The following is a 19,679-nucleotide window of genomic DNA, read 5'->3' on the forward strand; positions in this document are numbered from 1 at the left end:
TGAAGAGAATTTGTTATCCTCTTAATTATGTATTAAATATGTTTACTTCTTTTAAATTATTTTGTACTTCTTTATTCCAGGCAGAAACAACAGAGATTAAAACTGTTGTCTCATAAAATGTTTTTTTTAATACATTTAAATGTATTGTCAATGCTTAAAATATCTGAAAAGTTTACAGGTAAAAGTACTTCTTTTTCCCATTCCTTTGGAACTCTAGGGTATGTGGCTTCCTAGTGGCTTATGCTTAAGTGACACAATCAGTTACCCCTTTGGTTGGGATTTCCAGGTCTCAGATCTGATGTACGTTATTTCTACTTCCCTACTACTCTGTGGTCATTTGAGTGTTCATGAAATAAAGATGAAAGTGTCATGATAAGAAATTTAAAATAATTAATTTCCTTTTCTTATATTAAAGTAGCTCAGATGAAATCCAAGCCAAAGTATTGTATAACATTTTTTATGGTTTTGTTTTGAAAACAGCCAGAGACTTGCTAAATGAGTCATTTTCAATAGATATCAAAGTGGGAAGTTGTTACCAAAATATTTTCCACCCTCAGAATAGCAACTAATCTTTGCATTTTAGGTCACCTTTTGTTTTCTCCACTGTTGTTAAAATGTGACGTTGACACTCATTGGGGAGACTACGAGGACACCATATTGCAGTGAAGACTGTGTAGGGACCATTCACAGTGAAGGCTTTGTAGGTGTAGTCTCACAGTGAAGGTGTGCCCTTTGTGTTGATGTGTATTTTGTGATCCGCTGGCACAGTGCAAGTCAGGGTGTGGCTAGAGGGGAAGTGGTGGGTCTGAGTCAGCTGGAGGCTGGACAGTCACCCGCCCAGCCTGCAGTCTCAGGCTCTACTCGTATGTGCCCTTAACTGAGCTGCCTTGGGCTTTATTCTGTTTCCTCAGATCACTTGGGTATAGAATATCAATATGAAAAACAAGCTGAACCTTTTTATCGCAGGGCGTTCCTTTAAACAAAAAAGTCTGCCCATTTTTTAAAGTGAAGAGGATGTGGGCTCCATTTTTCAGAGTAAGCATTAGGGTCCTACTACAAAAAGAGTGTGAAGGCAGGAAGACCGTAGGACTGTCACTGAGAATGTGCACGCATGGGGTGTTGTCATGCCTCTGCCTTTTGTCCTGTCTGTCTCTCCTTATGTAGAGGCTAGGGATGGGTGACGTCTCTCACTGAACCTCCAGTTTGCTAGACCAGCTAGCCAGCAAGCTTTGGGGACCCTTTTCTCTCCTGTTGGGCACTAGGATTTTAGATGCTGGGACCCACAAGCATGTAAATGTGAAAGTGGGGGTTGGGGATTGAATGTAAGCATTGGGTCTCCATGTTTGCATAGCAAGCACTTACCCAACTGAGCTATATCTCCATAGCCTCTGACTCCTTCCTCTTAACTCCCAAGATCTTTCTACATAAGCACACTCGGGATTATAGAAATTGAATTAATTTATCTCTTTTGAAAGCTAATTAGTGTTTTATTTATTGAAGAAATGAAAACTCAGACATCTGCTGTAAAATTAATATTGAGATTTATGAGACTGTCAGTTCATACAGGAATGAAACCCTAAATTAATTATTCTACAGCTTGATTGTATATTTAATCTACTGTATTTAGAGTAAATATTCCTATTTACTCTAATATTTACATTTTAAAGGTGTACACATACTCACTCTGTCACACACACACACAAAACACGCAAACACACACTTTGCAGGAGAAATAAATAATTTATAGGTAATATTAAATCTGTTTTAGCTGAGAGGTTGGTATGCTATTTATGCATATTTATGTAATTTAAATAACAGACTTTAAATGTGGACGATGAAGTTGTTTTACTCTTCTTCCTCCATCCTCACATGGGGTTGGGATTCTTGCATGATTGAAATACCTGTAATTACAATGGCATTCTTGTCATAGTTGACTTAAAGGTACAGCTATATTAATCACCAGCTGAATTCTTGGTGAGCAGCTGTGTAAGGCCAGTTTAACAGCTGGGGTAACCCGGCACAGAACATCAGAGTTAAACTTAGTCATGAGGTAAATTATGTTACAGACATAAGGACTTCGTCCTGGGCACTGCAGAGATACTTAGAAAACAATCTGAAAGTTGGACTTCAGGATTTAATCTCACATATTTCTTTAAATGACTGATAAAAGAATGAGAAGTTTGTTGTGAAGTTAACAGTTCATACACACACATATAGGATTAAAATTCAAAGCTTACATTAAAAAAAATCCCTTATGTATATCTGTCATCTGTCTATATACTTTGTATGTCACTGGCTCAGTTATCACAGTAGATAGGAGATGAAAGTAAAAATATATAATTTATTGTAGTGTTAATTTCTTGAATTTTATCTTTTGGTCTGTTTTTAAAACTTCTTTTTTATATCTATACCTTCTTTCCAGTTAAAATATTTGGTTTGTATACAGCTCTACACTATCTGCCACACAGTGTTAGCTGCCTGGTTTTAAAGAATATACACAAATGAATTGAAGCAGTGAGTATTGAGTAAATGTTTTATTTTAAATATTTTTTAAAATCATATTTATTTTTGGAGGGAAGGTATACATGAAGGTTATAGGACAGCCTAGGAGTCGGTTCTCTCATAGCATCAGGTCCTGGGAATCAAACCCGGGTCACTGGGCTTGGCAACAAGCTCCTTTCTCCACTAAGTCATGCTGCTGGCTCTTGGATATATTTTGTAAAGCTAGCTCTACTAGTCACTAACTTGTAATAAAAGAAGGCTCATAAAATTGATAATCCAGCATTGCAAGGCATCTCCACGAGACTTGTAAAACTATAGCATGCACTCCAACCTGTAACTTTCACCCGAGTCGTCTGTCCCATGCTCTCCTTGGAAAGCCGACGTATGAGGTGAGTGGCCAGCTTAAGGGTCCCGGTTCATGGTGGCCCTGAAACTAGAATGAAATCCACCTGATATTCTACACGTGCTACGCAGCTGCCTGCCAGCTTTGCACAGTTCACCCCGGTCAGTGGTTCTCAGGCTTCCTAACTCTACAACCTTTTATGCAGCAACTCATGCTGTGATGAACCCGGTCATAGAATTATTTTTGCGGCTACTTCACAACTGTGATTTTGCTACTGTTATGAACTGTAATGTAAATATCTGTGTTTTCCTGATGCTCTTAGGTGACCCCTGTGAGGGGGTCATTTGACCCTGAAAAGGATTGTGACCGTTGGTGGAAAACCACTGGCCTAGAGGCTCTTACAGTTCTAAGAGTAGTTTAGTTGTAAGGAAGTTAATAGATATTAACTTGAGAGCCCGGCATGGTGGCGCACGCTTTTAATCCCAGCGCTTGGGAGGCAGAGGCATGTGGATCTTTGTGAGTTCGAGGCCAGCCTGTTGGACAAAGTGACCCTGTCCGGAAAAACTGGAAAAAAAAGAAAGAAAGAGGGGAGCTGGGCGTGGTGGTGCACGCCTTTAATCCCAGCACTCGGGAGGCAGAGGCAGGTGGATCGCTGTGAGTTCGAGGCCAGCCTGGTCTACAAAGTGAGTCCAGGACAGCCAAGGCTACACAGAGAAACACTGTTTTGAAAAACTAAACCAAACCAAGAAAGAAAGAAAGAAAGAAAGAAAGAAAGAAAGAAAAGGATATTAACTTTGAAGTATCAGAGTATCTGGTGTCTGCGGTGTGGTTCCTGTCACCTTTAAACTGATCATTTGAGGGGAACTTTCTGACATTTTACATTTAATGTGTAACTTATTTTTAGCCAGTCATTGGACACAACTGGGAATTTCCAGTGAAATTTGGAGCAGCCACCTTGACTATAGCTGCAATACCTTATACAAGCCAATATTTTGGGATTTGTTGTTGTTGTTGTTAAAAACACTGTGGGGGTGTGTATCTGTCTCTCTCTCTCTCTCTCTCTTTCTCTGTGTGTGTCTGTGTGTGTGTGTGTGTGTGTTTAGCTCAATAGTAATTTGTGATCCATTAGTGATGTTCTCTTGCTGCGATGCCTCAGGAAGTAGAACTTGTAAGCTCCTGTTAAGTACTTTGAATATTTTAATGCTGCGGTGAACTTCTTTAGAAATCATTCTGGGTGGAACTTCAACTTCATCCATCCTTCCACCCTTCCCTCCTTCCTCCCTCCCTCCCTCCCTCTCTCCCTCCTTCCTTCCTTCCTTTTTGTTTTTCAAGACAGAGTGTCACTCTGTAGCTCTGGCTGTCCTGGCACTTACTCTGTAGATCAGGCTGGGCTAGAGAGACCCTCCTGAGTGCTGGGATTAAAGGCGTGTGCCTCCATTGCCTGGCTGGGACTAATTTTTATAATCCACTTGATGTTGCTTCATGAATACCCAGGGTGTAGGGAGCACACCGTAAAGTTAGCTTTTAATTTATCCTCAGTTGTCTTTCTATAGTTGAGGTATGACTAATACAAGCAGATAACTTGTTGGTTTATGACTGTTTCCTGTTTTAGTTTCTCCATCTTCATGTATAAATTGCTTAGGGAGCGATAATATGAGTCTCATCTCTTTGGTACTGTGCTATGAAAGATTGAAAATTGATTTGGCATAGAAAGTTTTTATGAAAAATTCCAGAATGTGGTTGACAATACTACATTCTCTATTGGAAGGATGGTTTTTCTGACTTATTTCACTTTTAATATTGCCTTTAAGTATCTAGAATTTTCTTTTTCTCTGAGAATAGTTACTTCTGGCTTAAGTTCACAGAAGCATTGAATGATGCTGAGATCCAGTGGCATGTGTTAATATTCTCCTTATTGAAAAAATACAGAAACTCATGATACAAAATCAGTTTTTTAAAGCTGGTGCAATGACATGTGCATGTAGGCCCAGCTACTTAGAAGCTGAGGCAAGAGGATCTTTTGAGAGAAGATTGCTTGAGAGCAAGAATTTGGGGCTAGCCTGGGCAATGTAGGGAAACCCTTTAAATATACAGAGCTATCTCAGGCTTACTGTGTCACAGTTGAGGCGCCATGAACATGTCCACATTTATTGTGCTTTTCTTTTTCTTTTTTGCGTGTCTTTGTTTTTTGGAACAGGGTTTCTCTGTAGTTCTGGACTCTTCGTAGACCAGGCTGGCCTTGAACTCACAGAGATCCTCTTCCCTCTGCCTCTCCAGGGGCTCGAATTACTGGCATGTGCCACCACACCCAGCTGAGTGTGGTTTTCTTGAATAGTTAGCCCATGGAGCTGGCTCCAGCTTAATGTCAGTGGTTGTGATGCTGTACACTATCCATATTGTCTTTCTTGATCAGGGTTTTCTTGTGGAGTTGAAGGGTTTGATGCTTTTCGCGTATCCACTCTAGATTGAGAACAGGGCTCAGAAGGAGGTCCTCAAAGCACAGACACTTGGACAGTAGTGCCCCACATTGACCATCACTGAAGACTTGGCTAGATGCTTCCACCTGGTGTTAGGTTGGCTGGAGTTGCAGTGCTCCGCACTCTCCAGTTGAGGGCAGCTGTTCGCTGATTTAAACCGAATTTACCACTTGGTGCTTCTGAAAATGTGGTTTCTGATATACAACAGTGTTCACTCTTTCTTGTGGGTTTTGTTTTGTTTTGTTTTGTTTTTTTAATCATGAATAATCACAGGAACATGCAAAGTTCAGTTTTGCTTCATACTAATTGTTCCGTTCTTTAGGAATCTAGGAAGGAAACTTTATTTGTAGTGAGGTATTAAAGAAAGAAAATAGCAGTCTTAGCTCTTGAGTAAAGTGAACATCTGAGGAGACACGGAGACTGGAGACTGTAGCATTTCCCCCGGAGAGGCTGGTGGGACTGTAGACACATTGCTCTTAGCTGTCAGTTTTAACTTTCCCTCCAACCAAAGCAGTTTATAGATTTCCATTGTTCTTAAGCTGTCTTTTCTCCGTCCTAACCCTGGATCTTTGTTGAGGAATGATGCCATGTACACACTGCCATGTGTTTCTTAGAGCACGCCCTTGCTGAGAGGTGACATGTGACTGTGATCATTGCCCACCATAAGTTATTTTACAAATAATAAACATGTCTGTGTGCCCTGAGCACACATCCACTTACCTGTGTGCGTGTGCGTGTCTGTGCTGTGTACTCCCATGCAGAAGACAGGAAGGCATTAGATGTCCTGTGCAACCACTCCTTGCCTGATTTCCTTGAGACATCCCTCACTGAACCTGGAGCTAGGCTAGAGGAAAACAATCCCCAGTCATCCTCCTGTCTCCCAGGGGACCACACCCAGCTTTTCATCTGGGTGTGTGCCAAGCTTGGTCAGCAAGAGCTCTTAGTCCACTGAGCCAAGGCTCCAGTCCTGGGATCAAGGACTTCTGTTGTACATGTCTACTCTCATTTACTTTCTAAACTTATTACTGTAGTTGAATACCTTTAACATGAAATATAACGTTTTAACCTTGTTCGTGTACATTCAGTGGCGCTAAGCACATTCACAATATTGCACTATGGTTAGTTACACTTTTCCTCTCTGGAACCCTCTCATCTTTTCTGGCTGAAACTCTGTAGCAGTTAAACATACTTACTTCCACAGCTTTGGAGACCACCCTTCTGCTTTCTGTCTCTGAACTGGACTTTCCCACATGCTGCTGATGTCTTTGGAGTCATGCTGTGTCTGCCTCTTTTTAATGCACTTGTTTTACTTAGTGTGATAGCCTCAATTTTCAATGATGTAGCGAGGCTGGAATTCTCTTTTTGACGGTAAAACTGCATTCAACTGTATGCGTGTAGCTCTTCGTTGACTTGGTCATTTCCACTTTGTGATTGTTGTGAATAGTGATGCTGCAGTCATGGTCCTTCTAGTCAAGTCCCTGCTCTTGAGTCGTGGGCATGTCTCCAGAAGTGGAAATGCTGAGTGACAGGTTGACTTGGCCTATAGGTTTAGGGAACTGTCATACTACTTTTCATAGCAGTTATGGTGTTTCCCACAATATTCCAATTTTCCTACATGCTGCCATTGAGTTCGCATTTTAAACTGCATTTTTTGTTTGCTTTTTTTTTTTTTTTTTTTTCCCAAGACAGGGTTTCTCTGTGTAGTCTTGGCTGTCCTGGGCTCACCTTGTAGACCAGGCTGGCCTCGAACTCACAGAGATCTGCCTGCTTCTGCTTCCCAGTAATCCCACTGGCATTACAGGCATGCATCACCACATCCAACTGCATTTCAAAATTTGATATTAGAGAGAAAGATCTGGTTTAAGAACATAGCATTAGGATAAGGCTAGGAATATTTCTCATGTATAAACTGTCTTTTTATCAGTTACCGATTACTTACAGAGTAAGACTGATCTTTCCAAAGTAGGAGCAGGGAAAAAAGGCCAGACAAGGCGGCTCACCTTGTAATTCTGACACTTAGGCAGGTGGATCAGGAGTTTGAGGCCATTTCTGGCTACATGGCAGGACTGAGGTCAGCCTAAGAGGTTAGTTTAAGGAACTATTGGAGATTATGATGCAACAGTTCGTTTGGTGATACTTTCAGGTGGAGTCCGTCTCCAGTGGGACCTTAGGCATTAGGGAGCTATTGAAAGTTCCCTGGAAATAAATGTTACAGTCCAGTCCTTCTGTGAGTTTAGGAAGATTGGTCTAATTGATATGTTGGAGAAATTAAGCACTAAGAATTTCTATGCGCCACCTAACATTCCAGTCCTTTATTGTAATCTGTGTCAGTGTACTCAATGCCATACACACTACCGGGTGTTCTTAGAGCGTGTTCTTGTTGAGGAGTGACATGTGATTGTGATCACTGCCTATTATAGGTTATAAATAATAGACAATTTATGTGTCTCCAGTCAGTCATGTGGCTGTTATAATAGGAATCAGAGACTTTTTCAGAATTGCAGAGATTGGTAATCTCTAGTAAGATGATTCTGTCTAGTAAGATGATCTAGACAGAGATAGAGTGTGTTTACTGTCTGGAGATAAAGAACGGTTTGTATGGAAAGGGAAGCAGACACACTGGCAAATAGTTGAAAAGAACACCTACTAATACAAATGAGGTTGAGGTTTTTAACATGCGTAAACTCCTTAAATTTAAATAGACTCAAAGCACTCTTCAGATATTTGTGGTGGCATTTGAGAAAGGAAGACAAGAGAAAGTAGACTTGTGTGTGCTTTGAATTTGTAAAGAAAAATCTTACTTCTCACTCTCTAGGGAGCACCTTGGTTACTTAGTTGGAGGAGTGCTCCCGGGGCCGCAGCCCAGCCCTGCTCTGCTCCTGTCTGCACCACTCACTGGCTGTGGGAGCTCACCAGCTGTTTGACTGGCAGGAGCAGGAGCGCTCACTTCAGGAGTTTATAATTCCTGGCTATTCTAGGACAGTTTGCACTTCAGCAAGCCTCAGACAGGTCAGGGCACTCGCAAAGAGAAGGTTGAAAGACAAAAGCAGCAGCGGCAGGCCTTGGGCTGTCAGCCTTTTACAGCTACTAGTGACTTTTTTTCCTTTTAATTTGGTGGTTAGCGTTTTAGTAATGTGCCTGTATTACATGTAGAGAGTATTTATCAGCCAAGAGAAGTGTAAAATGTCAAAACCGGGAAAGGCTCCTGTGAGCCATGGCTTGGTTCCTGTCGATCTGAAAAGTACAAAAGAGCCTCTTCCACATCAGACTGTGATGAAGATATTTAGCATTAGCATCATAGCCCAGGGCCTGCCCTTCTGTCGAAGACGGGTAAGTCTGTCACGCTTGGAATCATGAGTGTTTATTTAAGTGCCATTTCTCTTCTGGTAAAGCAGTGCTTCAGGCTCCGTGTGCGTATTTGTGAGGAGAGCTCACAGTGTGTTGTGCTGCCAGGGAAAGCTCACACAGTAGTAACTTTACAGATGATCTGGAGCCTGGCAGGGCTCTCTACTGTGACTTGCTCTCCCCTCTATTTTTCATGAGATTAGAATCTTGTAAACTTATTTCAGACTGGTAAATGTGAAAAAGATACATCTTGAAATATGCTGATAAATAAATTCAGTCTCAGTTTTGTAGCTTTTATATTGATGGTAAACCAAAAGCTGCCGTTGGGGTATTCCTTACTTGCGGGAAATACAGCATCTAGTTCAAAGAGCATTCCAGGTCCTTAGACTTCTTTGGCCCTTAAAGCTGGGTTATTTTTAAAATCTGTTTCATGAATTAAAACTTAATAAATTAAGAGAGATGTCACTTTTTTGCTGGAACAGTAGTAGCATGCTGCTGTGTGGTAGAGTTTATATATAGACGTCCCACGCTAACCTGGATGTTCAGAACTAGTGTTAATGTAGAATCACCATAAGATCCTAGGATGTTTTTCAGCACTACCCACTGAAGCTGTTGGTGTTAGCGATACGTGTTTCTTCTGACTTAGCTGCTGTTGCCATTTTGAATTATTTACTAGAGTGATGTATTTATAGATCTGAAATACATTTATAATCCTGAACACAGTAGACCTGAATCACGCGTATATGTCTGTGTGTGTGTGTGTGTCTGTGTCTGTGCCTGGCTATCTTTGGAAGTAACTGAGAACTGGTTTAATCAATGTTATTACTGTCTTACATCTCTTAAAGTTACTTTTTTTTGACTGTTGGAAACAAGTAGAATAACCCATAATACTAACACGAAAACAAAACAACAACAACAAACCCAAACAAATAGTTCTGTCTATGTAGAGACTCTTTTTACTTAGATTTAAGTAAACATTGTAATTTTTTTCCTAAGTAGCTTAGTTCCTTTTGAATGATTTCAACTTCTATCTGAAGCAGGTGGCAGCCATGTTGGAACCAAAGTTAAAACAATGCCTTTTAAAATTGGAAAACAGAATACAAGTACCTCTCTTGTCCTGTTTCTTCTAGTCTTCCTTCCTCTCCTGTTTACTCTGTCTTCGTAGTTTCCTTGTCTTTTCCACCTGTTAGTTTGAGAGCCTCTATGGAGTGAGGTCACTGCTCGCATTTGAGATTTTACAAGAGGCCTCTAACAGCTGTAAAGCCATTAGTAAAATAAGTGATTAATTTACTCCTTCTGTAAAAGAAATTACCAACACAACTAAGTTTAAAAAAGAAAGCTTACCAAACATAAAAACATGAGGTCCTTTTTACATTAAACAATTAAAAATTAATAACCAAGTTAATATTATTCTCTTGTTCTTATTTTGTGGCAAACCTAGGGAGTTTTATTATGTGAGAGACTGTGTCACAGGGCATTTGTTTGGAAACTACATGGAAGCTGCTCCTGTAGGAAGAATGAACAAGGACTTGCGGCCTTCCTGCGGTTTTTTTACGTCACTGCTCGGACTTTCCTAGCTTACTGTGCTGAGTTAGAGCCGTACAATGCTCTATGATAGACCTGCAATGCCATGATAAACTAAATATGGAAATAAAAGTTGTACTAGAAAATTAGAAGGAAAAAAAAAAAGGTCTAAAGGCTTACAACAGTCTTTACAAAAACAACAGTACGTTCAGTTTTTGTCTGCCTGCTAGTAGTTGACTGTTGCATGACTCATTGGTTCTGACTCCTGGGAACATCAGTTAGGAGACCTTCTCTCTCCATATTTGGTTACTTTAAATGGACTCATATTATCTTTGTTAGTTTACTAACTCTCCTCCCTGGGATATCTATGACAGATATTTTAAGTGTTTATGAGAGAATTCTTCTGAAATGCCATCTAGCTGCTGATGGTGTCTTATGCCAGATGTTGTGGAGAACAGGATACCCCGTCCATAATGCTGAGTCAGTTAATGTTTGCAGGGCTAATGTTTTGAACAAAACTGAAAGCATGACAGTATAAAAACTAAGAAAATGTGTTTATCTTACCAAGTACGACATCAGTCTAGTTGATTAGTTTTTCTAGGCTCCCACCTAAAGTATGTGACCATGAGTCTTTTTGTAGCAGTAAATAAATAACAAATTAGCTACTAATCAGTCACTAATGACTTAAAGTACTTAGCATTGCAGAACCCATCAGCTAAAATATTTGTTTAAAAACCAGCTCTTCAGGGGGCTGAAGAGATGACTCAGTTCTTAATAGTGCATTCTGTTGTTATAGAGGTGCCTGCACATCAGATGGCTCACAACCTACCTGTAGTTCTTGCTCGAGGAGACTCTAGCGCCCTCTTCTGGGCTTCTGAGGCTCCTGTACTAACATGCATTCTCCCCCCACCCCCCAATCAGTAAAAGTAATCTTAAAAGATAAGCTCTACAGGTAATTCTTAGTATAAAGAAGTTTAGCAATATACCTTGTAATTTTTTTAAAGCTCTGATTATTCTTTGGGAGAACAGATGTACTGCATGAGTTGCTTTATTTTTTTCTTTGAAATTAGGATGCTTTTAATTATGATAGTAATATATTCCTGGAATCTCAATTTCATTATTTTTCTATATTTTGAGCATATCTAAAGCAAGAATGTAGACAATTTTTTTTCATTTTACTAAGAGAAATATTGGTGAATCTTAGTATATTTGAAGAAAACCGCTCTTACAGTTAATATGTTGGAAGAAAATCACTCTTAATGTATAAATCTCATTTATTCACTTATTTTAGCTTTGGGCCACTTAATCATCTTGGCTTTTTGAGTCAGGGTTTCTCTATGTAGCCCTGACTATCCTGGACTCACTTGTAGACCAGGCTGGTCTCGAACTCACAACGATCTACTGCCTCTGCCTCCCAAGCTCTGGGATTAAAGGCGTGCGCCACCACGCCCTGCATAGAATTATTCTTAAGTGTTACTATTTTGTACGAAATTTTGGAATGAAATGCAATTGTTGGCTTAGATAAGAGTTTTAAACATCTGGTTGTTCTAGCTAATGGCCAAATGGTGACGGCAGAGTGACGTTGGGTTGTGTGGCATAGAAGCACGGCCGACCAAGTGGGGTAGAGCATGGTGACAGGTGGCGTGAGTATAGGAGAGGGCTCGTGGGTTCTTTGTCGCTATTCATTTGTGTTTGTTTCTTGAGGCAGTTTTACTGTGTACTTCAGGCTGGCCTTGAACTAGTAATTTTTTTGCTGCAACCTTCCTAGTCCCAGGCTTATAGGTGTGTGCCACCATGTTGATTTGAAAGGGTCCAACACTGCTCTTCTGTTTTTTTTTGTTTTTTTGTTTTTCTTCCAATTTAATCCCCAGGTGACTTAAATGTGAGCTAAATACTATAAACCAAGATGTTCCCCCAGTTAGTGGACTAGGGACTGGGGACTCAAACAAATGACCTCTGCCTGGTTTCATGGTGACCAGTGGAGCCAGTAATTCAATCTCTTTGCTGATCTTACGGGTACCTGCTCTCCTTGCTACCATCTTTGTGGTTCATATAGACCTTTTCCTTACACACCTGACACTTTGCAACTACTGTGATAATTGCATTTGGAAGATAAGTCTGGGAGCATCTTACTGCTAAAAGTAAATTCTTGTAGCACAGTCCATTTGCAGTCACCCTCAGGGCTTTTAACTTAAGCCATGCGTTATGAAACAGTTTTACTCATTAAAATCTTGAAATGTTTATGTCACTTGTTGGTTTGTTCATTGTAGCCTTGTTAGCCAGAGATCATACCTGATTGGCTGAGTGCAGCTGGCAGCCGTTGAGACAGGTCTCCCTCACACTGGCACAGTGTCCTTCCTGTCCACAGCCTTAGTCACTGCTTTGCACAAGGACAAAAGTGTCATAGCACCTCTTCAGCAACATTGTTTTGGGTTTGGATTTTTTTCTCAATCATTGTGCCATTAATAGAGAGAAAGCTGTATTCAAGTTTTTAGTGTTCTTTCAGACATAACCTAATGGGTTGTTTTGTGTGCATAGACAAGTTAGTTTAGGCTGTATGTAATTTTAATCTTGTTCTTTTAGTGGGCTTTAGACCAGCTAGTTAGAATTTTTCAGCAAAGATCTGCCAGAATTATTGTTGTTGTTGTTGTTGTTGTTGTTGTTGTTGTTGTTGTTATTGTTGTTATTATTATAGAGAAAATGTTGCTAATTATCCCATTTGTAGTAAAATATTTATGTGTATAGAGATTTTGCATGTTCATGAAAACTATATGACAATCATGAGGGCCTTTCTTGGTAAAGCAAATGCACAAATTAATACCATCCTGAATTTATAAATGTAATATTTCCCCAAGTTATCTGAATTGAATAGCTCATATAGTGAAATTTTATTTTTCTCTAATATTAAATACCTCTTACATCGCAAAAATAGGGCATGCTTAGTATATGCAAAATAAACTATTTTTCTTTGTAATTTCCTAAATTGTTAGTAAATCTATTTGCTCAGAAACAATTAAAACAATAGTTTTAAATATTTAATTATTTTTAAACAAAATTAGCAGTTGGACCCATTCTTAATAGTAAACATTGTTCGTGTCTCTCCAAGACCATGAGTACTGTAATGTATCTAATTTGCCACATGAATGTGCCTTGATTCTTCTACAATTGTTAATTGGAATAGTGACAGGCTTTGGTCATATGTATACAAAAATATTTCTTTATTTTTTTACAAAAATATTATAATCATAACATGCACAGATTTATAGAGGTAAAATTATTTGGTAAATAACTAACTTTATTCTAGTCTTAGTAGATAACAATAAATTGTTTTCCAGAAAATTGTACCAATTATAAAATATCCAAGGGCTTTCTAACGTTACTAAAATATAAAGACAGTCACAAGCCTGTTTATCCTTACTGAGACATTTTATGGATATACTTAGGTGATCTCTGCTCCAGTATTTCCATTAAGTACATATTATCACACTTCATGAAGAAGACATGGAAATAAATCCAAAATCATTTGTTCATGATGATTGTCTTCTTTACTGGACATTTGCCATAGATTTGCCACCTGCAGTATTTCCAAATGTGAGAATTTTCTACTCTTCTGTGTTTTTGTCCAAATAGATTGCACACATGTACGATTTCAAAGATGTATTCTGATTCAATGTTGCCCTTTTATTGCTGGTCTTCTGATAAGTGTCTTGGTTTTTATTTCACACTATACTCTTACACTCCTGGATTTTAGTGAGGTATTTTTACAGTATTAATGGCAGCCTCTCCCAAAGTGTACTGCTATTAATAATCTCCGCTATGAGAGTCCTTCTCGTGCTAGCAGCAGCAGCTGCCAGAGATACTTGCCTGTTTCTTATACAGTGTTACTTAGTCTAACATTTTTGTCATAGCTTTGTCAATTAGCCACTTTCTAGGCTTACCTTTGTTGCCTCTTTCTTTTCAGTTCCATCCTTGCCATGATTAACTTTCATTCATCATAGTTTTATTAAGTCTTCTTAAGATACCGTGGTGGCCGATCGCAGTTCAATAAGGCTTCCACACAATTCAGCGACTGTTTCCAGAACCTTCAGCTGAGTGTATAGTCAGACATATATAACAGAGAGAAACACACATCAACTACCTCGTGTTACCTGTGGATCTTCATCTCCTACTAAGCCTTCCCCAGGAGTTGTGCTGGTTTCTGTCTTGACAGGATTTGGGCTGCTCAGGGGTGCCATGTGACACTTTGTAGAAACTTTTGCTGCCTTCAATTAGGCTATCAACTCTTAGACCACACAGGTTGGTACCAGTACTTTTTATGCTGCAAGTGATGTGCAGGAGGGAGTTAGTCTAAACATTTGTGTGACTGATTTGTTGAAAGAGCTGCTAAAGTTGGAAATTTCTTCTAGGAGTTTTTGTACTGTTAGAATGTGTCATGTTTTTGTTTATTGTGTTTTGAAATGACTGTGCAGCTGTGATTTTGAATCTTTCATTTTCTAAATTTAACCAAACTCAGATACAGTTTGACACTTAATTTTAAAAGTAATTACTACTTACCAATTTTGAAAGCGAGGGCGAAACAAATACACAGTGTAGTCATCCAGGAGGTACAGGGGCTTGAAAATGTCAGAAAAGGCTAAAAGAGACAAAAGCAGAATGCTTGGAAGAAGAGGCAGTGCAGCATGGTGGTAGGAGCCAGTCTAGAGAGGGCTTCAGAGTGAGGAGGTGGCAGCACTGCTCCTTCAGTGTGCCCTCTGCACACAGCCCCACGGCAACGACAGAAGGGACGAGTTTCTGGAGCCTCCGTGTCCTATAAGGCTGCAAGTTGGTTAGCGTGAGGAATGAGTGAGCAGAGTGGAGCTGCTGAGTTTCCTGGGGAGACAGAGTCTCTGTAACATGCAAGACACTGGCTATAAATAGAAGCTCTTGTACAGGGCTACACAAAGATTTTTTAAAAGTTAAGAAAACCACCTACAATCTTTTAAGCATCTTGTATCTGTGGTAAAACTTCAAGCCATTGTAATATAAAAGGGAAACCGCCTAAATGGGCCCCTGTACAGGGGGGGGGGGGGGATCAACAGTTAAGAGAGGACTTCAGACAGTTTTCAAACATGGTATTTGCCAAGCAGTTGACCTGAGGGTGACAGGAAATGTGGGCTGTAGCTTGTGCCTACATCTTGTCTCACATTGATTCTGCTCCTGCAGATTATCCCCTTGTGTTGTGCCAGTAAACAGAGAGTAGCCGGAACCAAGTTCGTCAACCGCATCATAGTAGACAGGGTTTTCTTTATACTGCTGCTAGGATCCCTTTTATCTTGCCCACCAAAGATACTGAGTACGTGGAACAGAGTTGAGAACCTTGAATGAACCTCTTCATAAATCAAGTCATCTTTACATTTTTCATATACAGTAATCGCAATATGTAATTATGATGTTGCTTTCTAGACATTTCTGCCATCAGATCTTACTAGTACTGAGTTTTACTTCCATTGTTAAATCTAAGCATAAAGCAAATTAAAGTAGCACATGATACACAATTTACAACCACACTGAGGAAGCACTGAACCATCTCTTCTTACCCATAGCAAGCTGTTCAAATGGTTAATATCAAAGGGTGGGGCCACATACACTTGGAACTGATGTTTCAAATGAGTTGGGCCTAGTGGTGGCGCATGCCTTTAATCCTAGCACTTGGGAGGCAAAGGGAGGCTGATCTCTGAGTTCAAGACCAGCCTGGTTTACAGAGTGAGTTCCAGGACAGCCAGGGTTACACAGAAAAGCCCTATCTTGAAAAAACAAATGGAAGAAAGGAAGGAAGGGTGGGAAACAAATAAACGAGTTGACTAGCATGACTTGTAGAATGAGAGAAGCAAATAAAAAATATGCTAAAAATAAACGTGGAAGTAAGTTCCTGGCAAAGTAAATAGTTGAAATAAATCTTCACAATCCTTTGCCTGCACACCAGAAACTTACGAAGTCCTGGAAACCAAAACTTCAGAGACTTCTTTAATACCTACTTAAGTGGTTATTTATTTTGCTGCAGAACTACTAATGTAATGCGCTAGAACTTTTTGTTATATGTAGTGCATGTGCCACATTACCTTTCTAAAATCCAAAAAGCCATATAAGAATGCAAATGTCTTCAAAGTTTAGAGAACTAAGTCAGTAGAATCATAACATTCATAACTATCATTTACATATAGAAATAGGACACCCTTGGAAGTGTCAGGACTGTCTAAGCTTTATCTTAAGTCTCTGTGGACAGACACTTTTTATTTTATTATTTTATTTTTTAAATTATTTATGTATTTTTATCTTATATGCATTGGTGTTTTGCATGCATGTATGTCTGTGTGAGGGTGTCAAGTTACTTATAGCTGGATTATATAGACAGTTGTGAGCTGCTGTGTGGGTGCTGGGCATTGACCCCAGATCGTCTGAAAGAGCAGCCAGTGCTGCTAACCACTGAGCTATCTCTTCAGCCCCCAGACTCTTTTATTATACACTTAAAAATGTGTGTGTGTGTGTGTGTGTGTGTGTGTGTGTGTTTGTGTGTTTCTGTACATGCATGCAGATCTCCACAGAGGCCAGAAGTAGGCTCTCCTGGAACTGGAGTTACATACAGGTTGTTGTGAGCCACCTAATAATGAGTGTTTAGACCCAAACTCAGGTCCTCTATGAGATCAGTACACACTCATAACTGCTAAGCCATCTGCTGACTCTCTTTTATTATATACTTCTGTTTTAAAATTACTTCTCAGTAATTCATGTCAAAGTTGTTATACACTTGTAAGTATACACACATACATGGATACGTGCACTTTACCTATTTGAATTGTTGTGGTCCTTATTAGAATATACAATCTACTGCTTCTCAGATACTCCAGTATAAAAAATAGAGTTTGGATTCTCTTAAAACAATATACATGATTTTATCTTACTTGTGTTTTTATAACAAGACTTTTGTCTGAGAATCTTTAATGTCCTGTCAGTAACACTCCAGTGACTCGCTTCTGAATTACTCCTGGGTCAAAAATGCCCTTGCTTTCTCTGACTTTTCTGAAAAGTTACATAAGTTTGTCTTTCATGAACCAACCAGTTAAATAATAATAAAAACAACTAAGAGTTTTTGAAATGTGATATGCAATTTTCTGCTGAGTTAATAGTAGCCACTTACCTGAGATTAACAAGTGTAAGCTTAGAGAAACCCCAGACAGAAAAGGTTAAATACTGATCCTAAAACTATATGGAGTTTACATGTTTGTTTGGGGTTGTGATATCTTCATGTGATGACTTTGAGATTTGTTTTGAGAAGAAATGAAATACAGTAATTCTGGATAACACTCTATCACCTTACATTTCTTCCTTACTGCTCTTGAGTATGGAAATTAGAATTTGTTTTCCTTGTGCTTGTTTACATTTGTGTGTGCGTGCGTGTGTGTGTGTGTGTGTGTGTGTGTGTGTGTGAATGACTCACATGTAATAGTTCACTTGTGAGCAATTGGCTTCCAGTCTTCCTCAGAAATCTTTACCAGTTTAGATTTTAAACTGTCACTGTTACTACTACTGTGACCGTGTAGGGGCAGTATTGTACTGCTTTGGTAAATCTTGTCTGAATCTGAAGATTTTTAAGCTGTTGGAGTTACTGGCTTGTTCCTGGATGAACGATAATAGTATATCTCACTTTTAAACTCACAGTTGATCCTGCTTTGTTAAGTGGAATTCAGGTTCTTAGGTGTACTTTGTAAAACTCTTGTTTTACAAAAACTTATCCTTAATTTGTATTTGAAGTCAAGGAATATGTTGATAGTTAAAAGAGTAAAATTCATCTGTAGTTAGACAATACGATGTGACTAAATTAATTCATGAAATTTGGCAAACTTCTAAGCAGTTTGTTAACTGTTTTATAAGAGCCTTTGAAGAATGTGAGGGAAATTTTTGTCAGCTTATCAAGCAAATAAAAAAATTAGATTAATATATAGTCTTACTTTAGGATTCTTTATCGGTATGTACTATTTTTCAGTATTAATATGGTAATATTTTACACACTTTATTACAAATTTTTGGTATAGTTTTTTTTTTTTTCTGCTGCTGATTCTTAGTAAGAGAAAACTTAGCAGTTGTATTCCCATCTATCACTTTGTTGTTTTCAGTGCTTCCTGTGACTGTTTTACACATTTGGAAACAACACAGAACAAAGCAAGCCCGGTCTTCTCTGTTGGTTCATGTCAGAATAGCTTAGAGTTTTAAGTGCATGGATGATGGCGCTCTCCAGATCTGCCTATGAGTTCTTACTGTTTTGTTTACCAAGTGAGCCTTGGTAATTCAGCCTAGTGAATGGAAAGGGCTGTACTACCTCACAGGGTTGCTGCGATGGTCAAACAGAAGAATCCATAGGAAGTGTGGCTCTGTAACAAGAGCTCACTGTCCTCAAGCCCGAGTGGCTACAGGGTGAGGTCAGTTCTCAGTATCAATATATTTTACTTTTATTTCAGATATACTACTACTGTTTACTATTTTTAGAGTTAGTATTTTGAATATTTTTAACATTTTAAAAGAAAATGCATTGCATCAATTTTGAATAGTCAATTATCTTTTAGTTTGCTGAGTGACTGGTAATCACTGCCTATAGAACGTTAATGTGACTTGGCTCCACTTACATTATGTAGATTCATTCAGTGTGACTACCCTGTATAAAAAGTAACCCCATTATGTCTATATCAATGAGAAAATGATATGTGACATCTCTGTGTTTTGTTTGGGGATTCCCACATGTCCAGAATAAGTGTGTTGGCTTGAAATAGCATTAAATAGAATTTTTACAAGTGCTATACAAAAATTGAAAACCAAATTTATTGGCTCATGTGTTCTGCCATTTCCTTCAGTGTCTCTAGACAGTACCTTCCATTTCTGATTTTAAAATGTGAAACTCTTTCTCTTCCTAAAGCCCCTCAAATTCAGTAATTAAGAAACGGAGCATACTTGTTAGCATCTTTGAAAGTGATCTGATCAAAGAGGTGCTGGTGACTGTGCAGGAAGAGACTCAAACGCATTTGAAGAATGAGCTTCAGATAGTAGCAAGTACACTGTAACCTTTAGACCTTTCTTTGGTGCACCGTGATTTCCTCATCCTTTTATATTTTAGTCTTATAGGAACCACGCTTTAACATGCTTACATGTATGAAGGCCCCCTCCCCTCACACAGATGCCCAAACACTATTCTGGTCTGGTTAATAGCTGATCAGCCATGTTCTGCCGCTTTCCCATAAGCTTTGTTATCGTGCAGTGTCTCTCAGCTGCTCACACTCATTACCATACAGCTGGTGTGCAGAGCCCGGGAGGAGGAAGCAGGCAGAAGTTGTACTGGCTACAAGAATAAGAAGCTCTTTTGCAGATGGGCTGCTGGCAGATGGGGCATGTGTTTGAGCAGGTTTTTACTAATGACAGAGTGTGTTAAAAATCATTCTGAGAAAGTCCAAGGTCATTGTCAT

General features: G+C 39.2%; 1 protein-coding gene across 4 annotated transcripts in view; it reads left to right on the plus strand.

Annotated features, from left to right (window-relative positions):
* Positions 1-19,679, plus strand: part of Fbxw7 (F-box and WD repeat domain containing 7) — a 170,493-nt gene that overhangs the window by 112,127 nt on the left and 38,687 nt on the right. The window contains exon 1 of one of the 4 annotated variants that reach the window (XM_051157385.1): positions 8,307-8,652. The exons of the other annotated variants lie outside the window; for them this stretch is intronic. Coding sequence (XP_051013342.1) covers positions 8,506-8,652 — 147 coding nt within the window. The 5' untranslated portion in view covers positions 8,307-8,505. Of the gene's footprint in view, positions 1-8,306; positions 8,653-19,679 lie in introns of those variants that run through there. 4 annotated transcript variants of the gene reach the window in all.

The sequence above is a fragment of the Acomys russatus genome, chromosome 15, assembly GCF_903995435.1.
Source record: "Acomys russatus chromosome 15, mAcoRus1.1, whole genome shotgun sequence".
NCBI lineage: Eukaryota > Metazoa > Chordata > Mammalia > Rodentia > Muridae > Acomys > Acomys russatus.